The sequence below is a fragment of the Chelonus insularis genome, unplaced genomic scaffold, assembly GCF_013357705.1.
Source record: "Chelonus insularis isolate UGA/USDA-ARS -01 unplaced genomic scaffold, ASM1335770v1 contig_93_pilon, whole genome shotgun sequence".
In the NCBI taxonomy this organism is placed as follows: domain Eukaryota; kingdom Metazoa; phylum Arthropoda; class Insecta; order Hymenoptera; family Braconidae; genus Chelonus; species Chelonus insularis.
This window is the reverse complement of record NW_023276782.1, coordinates 1,754,463-1,759,714: the sequence shown is the minus strand read 5'-3', so window position 1 is coordinate 1,759,714 and position 5,252 is coordinate 1,754,463. Positions and strand designations below refer to the sequence as shown.

Below are 5,252 nucleotides of genomic sequence, written 5' to 3'. Positions count from 1 at the left end.
GACGTTCACTCAGGTAGAAGAATTTTTCGCTACTGCCATCTATGATGATTCAGAGAGAATACTAGGACAGAAAGATGTTTTCTCTCTGCCAATTCGCAGATGGCGCTTCTAGATCATTTCGGCCGAATTCGTCAACCAACAGTTGGTAATCAATATGTCGAGTAAAATTGTCAGTAAAAAGTAAGTGTGGCTAACAAGCCGAATAAAAGCTGTATGAATACAATAAAATATAAATTAATTAATGAATAATGAATTCACCACCTGAGCTTACCACAGTTTATCAAGCTGTTTATTCATTATATCGCAATTCGGATCCAACGGAAAATAAAAAAGCTGCATCATGGCTCGACGAACTTCAAAAATCTGTAAGCATCAACAGCTTTTATATTTTATAACTTCTTTAGAATATTATTCAAAAATCTTTTGTATTTTATTAATTTTCGACAGTCATAATATTACCTTAACTTAACATCGTATTGTAATTTTTATAAAAAAATTTTTTTATTATTCTAAGTATAAACAAAATATCAATTTTGGAAGTTAACCTCTTTATAATGTGTAAGCAGTTATTGTTTTGTCTCTCATTTATTTGAGACGTTTTGATGAAAATTTTTAATTTTTCTAGATTTACGCTTGGAAGATATCAGACGAAATGTTACAAGAAAAAAGAGACCCAGAATCTTGTTATTTTGCAGCACAAACAATGCGAACGAAAATTCAATATTATTTTCATGAACTACCGGCTGAATCCCACATCTCATTACGGGATTCGTTATTAAACCACATATCCCAAATAAATGAGCATACAAATAGTGTAATCGTTACTCAGGTAAAGCTCACAATAATTAAAAAAAATAATTAAAGTTGTGTAAACATTGAATAAGGAATTATTTGTTTTTCAGTTATGTTTAGCATTAGCAGATTTAGCTCTTCAAATGTCTTCTTGGGAAAAGCCAGTAACGGATTTGTTGAACAGATTCGGTCGAAATGCTAATAGTTTGTGGCCACTACTTGAGATTATGAAGGTTCTTCCAGAGGAAACGAATTCTTTAAGATTAGGAGCAAATAGAAGAGAAAGTATTCTTGCAAGTTTAAGTTCATGTGCTGATAAAATAGGAGATTTTTTAGAAGTTTGTTTGAAGACTAATGAAGAGAACATACAAATTCATACCCGAGTTATTAGTTGTTTAACTAGCTGGATTACAATACGTGCAACTCCATTGACAACAATTATTTATAGTAATGTTGTATCATATACTTTTCGAGTGTTGGGAAATCATATGAGTAACTCACAATTACATGAAGCTGCTACGGATTGTGTATGTGCGATACTACAAACATTAGAACTTGCAAGTAATGTCGATGCCTGTGATTCTGTGCTTGTGCCACACTTTGAACCACGTCTTATCACTAGTATTATGATGCTAGAACAACCTTACCATCTTTCTGTAGCACATGAACAAACTGATCAGTCGACGAATTACTGCCGAATTTTTACTGAAGCAGCAGAGACATTTTTACTGACAATAGTTTCAGGCAGCATGGGAAATAAACGGCATTATGCAATAAAAATTTTAGATCTAGTGCTTATGTGTGTTGGACATCATGATTATGAAGTAGCTCAAATAACTTTTAATTTCTGGTATCAATTATCTGAAGAATTGTATCAAAAGAATAATGAAGAACTGAATAATACTTTTAAACCATATATTGAACGATTGATTGGAGCTTTGTGCAAACATTGTCAAATAGAACCAGATCACCTTGGACTTTTAGAAGATGATAGTGTAGCTGAAGATTTTGTGCTTTTCCGCAACCGAGTGTCTGAATTGATAAAAGACGTAGTTTTCATAGTTGGTAGTAGTCATTGTTTTCGACAAATGTTTACGAGATTAAATGGAGATCCTGGACCAGATGGTCAACCAATCAGACCAGCGACGTGGGATTCTGTAGAAGCATCACTTTATATAATGCAAGCAGTAGCTAAAAATATTTTGCCTAAGGAAGATAAAGTTGTACCTGAAGTCGTGGAAGCTATTTTGAATCAATCAGAAAATACTCATATAGCAGTTAAACACACAAGTATTATATTACTTGGAGAATTGTGTGAATGGATTAATAATCATCCACAATCATTGGAGCCAGTGTTAAACTTTTTATTAACTTGCCTTAATCAAAAAGGTCTAGCAAGTGCTGCTTCTGGAGCTTTACATAGTATCTGTACTGCTTGTCCAGAACAAATGGCCTTTCATTTTCCAGGGTTGTTACAAATTGCACGATGTCTTGATAACTTTCCAATTACTAATGAAGCCGCTATTGGTTTGCTGAAAGGTATATCTATAATTATGGTAAGATTACCATTTGCTGAGATCACGAATGCGATGAAAGAACTCTGTTGGTTCCAAGCAAAGCCTCTTTGCGACCTAATAGAAGCTACCGTAGCTCCAATAAATAGGGGAACAAAAAATGATCCTATTGTTTGGCTTGATAGATTAGCTGCTATTTTTAGATATACAAATCCTCGAATAGAAGATACAAATTTGCCGCATCCCTGCCAAGCTGTTGTTACAGAAATGTGGCCGATATTATCGAATACTTGTACAAGATATCAAGCAGATGCCAAAATCATGGAACGTTGTTGTCGATGTATACGACATGCTGTTCGTTGTATTGGTCAACATGCGGTACATCTATTAGAGCCGATGGTCAAACAAATCGTCCAGCTTTATGCAGCTCATCAACATAGTTGCTTTCTATATCTTGGTTCCGTTATGGTTGATGAATATGCTGCTGACCATGACTGTGCGGCTGGTTTAGTTCAAATGCTAGAAGCTTTTATTGGACCCACATTTACACTACTCCAGCAGCCAGATGGATTAAAAAACCATCCAGATACAGTTGATGATCTCTTTAGGCTATGCTCAAGGTATTTACATGATACATTATCATCAATTAAATTATTTCAAATCTTTATCTAGGTAACTAATTAATTATTATTTTTGTTATTTTAGATTTCTTCAAAGAGCACCAATTGCATTTTTACACTCACCAGCACGAATCAGTATCATTGATTGTGCTTTGAGTGCTTGTAGCTTAAATCATAAAGATGCCAATGCTTCAGTCATGAAATTCTTCTTCGAAATGCTTCGCTGTGGAAGAAATTACGATGTAATTTATGTGCTTAATACTCTTTAATATTTTTTTCAACATGACTGTGAAACCTCTCTAAATAGCTGAATTCATTACAGGAACGGTCAGATTTTACGATTCGGCGACAGTTGGTTCAAAGTGTGCTGAGAGAAAAAGGTCAAACATTAGTTACAAATCTTCTTCATGCTGCTGTATTTTCTTTGTCAATTTATATGCTACAAGATGTTGCAGATGTTTTTATTGAATTAACGTTAACAGATAGCACGGTAAGATATTTAAAGTCACTCCATAAAAAATAGATTTTTTGAACAAATTTATAACTTATAAACTTTTTCTTCCAGTTAACGGCAAAGTGGTTGGAAGAAGCTATTAGATCCATGCCAACTCAAAATGCAGGCGGATCTCCAACAGCAACTCCAGAGCAACTTTTGGAATTCCATAGTACAATTTTACGGTATTTATTTATGCTTTTTTTTAGAACGTTAAACACGTGATTTATGTATCTTGAAAGGAATGTAATGCTTGGAATTTTTTTATTACTTACAGAATGACAGACTCGCCGAAAACTGTGATGCATGCCGTGCGAACATTTGCAAGGCTATTTCGTTAATGCTGTCTCCATTAAGAATTGAAAGGACAATGAATGACAAATCAGGAATTTAAGATCTTCATTTATTCGCCATAATAATTGACCAATTAATTGGGTAATCAATACCTTTTTTACTTTATACCAGTTTTTTACGCTTAGAAATCGTTCTAACGACATTTCTCATATTTTTAAAGTTGAAACAATCAAAATCCATGGCTTTTTTTGCTGTAATTTTTTTTTAAGTGCAATTCCGAGTCCACGATTTTTGGAAGAACTTTCCAAAATTTTTTAGTAAGTCGTTAAAACGATTGACGTATTGAAAAAATTAATAAGTCCTTCATTACGATTCATTTTGAATTTTAATAATCATTGAACGGTTGTATAATTTTAATAAATTTTTTAAATTATGCATATTTATTTACTTCTCGTATCTAGTAATTGTTAGATACGTTCATAAAAATTAAAAATTATGTAGGCATTTTTCTTTTTAACTTTGATTATTTGAAGTGATTAAACAGAGAACATAACATGTATTATATAAATAAACAATGATTACGATTGAATGTCTATGTATATTATTAAAGTAAGTGTGCAAAGAAATGTTCATAAGAAATTGTATCAATAAGGTGGTGATTGGCATGTGCCTATTTACAAAGTATTGTAGGTAATCGGACAATGCATTTGATTATAAAACCATTTCATAATTAATCATTTTGTAATTAATAACATTCAACATTCGTACATTGAATTATAGGAAATAAATGGATATATGATTTTTTCACTAAAAATAGTTTTTTCACGCACTACAAATTATTATTATTATTATCCTCCATTCATATTCATTATTTTCATTTGTAACTACTCTTTATTGAAATAATAAATCTTGTTTTAATTTCGCTAATAAGTAATGTTATTAAAGAAACTACTAGAAATCATGCAAAAGAAACTTTCCAACTATTCCAAGTCGTAGAATATATGACTGCAGTATATCATTTTCCAATAAAGTGGAAGTATCTATTGTTTGTAAAGACAATATAAAATTCTATTAGACCGGATCTGGATTAATATAATCAAATAACTCTAAGCCAAAATACAAAAATGAGATCTTCCTGTTGTTTAGTATTATTAAATAGAATCCTCTATGATAACACGGCTTGCCAAAACCATGACCTATAAAATAAACTTATTATTTTTTACCATTAGTTTTCAAATGTAATAGTTGTAAATTTAATTAAATTTTATGTTTTTTTTTTCAAAAAACTGAAAAATGTTTTAGCAAGATATATATTGAGTACGTCTTGCAGATTATAGTACAAGTAATTTATCAATTCGTCTATAGAAAATTTCTGATATATTTGTTGACTGTGGTTATGAACAGTTAAAGTGGATATAAGTACTTTACTTTCACAGTATATTGCTCAGTAAATAATATATAATATTTCAATGATAAAAAAGTACAAATGGTAGCAAAAAATTTGCACTTATAGATATTTATCAGCATTTATAAAAAGTT

General features: G+C 31.4%; 1 protein-coding gene across 1 annotated transcript; it reads left to right on the top strand.

Moving 5' to 3' along the window:
* The first annotated feature begins 161 nt into the window (after positions 1-161).
* Positions 162-4,545, top strand: Tnpo-SR (transportin 3). The gene is made up of 7 exons (XM_035092338.1): positions 162-365; positions 626-829; positions 903-2,926; positions 3,012-3,168; positions 3,249-3,416; positions 3,492-3,604; positions 3,697-4,545. Exons 1-7 carry the CDS (start codon positions 249-251, stop codon positions 3,758-3,760), a joined length of 2,847 nt encoding a protein of 948 aa, XP_034948229.1. The 5' UTR covers positions 162-248; the 3' UTR covers positions 3,761-4,545.
* Positions 4,546-5,252: the final 707 nt, after the last annotated feature.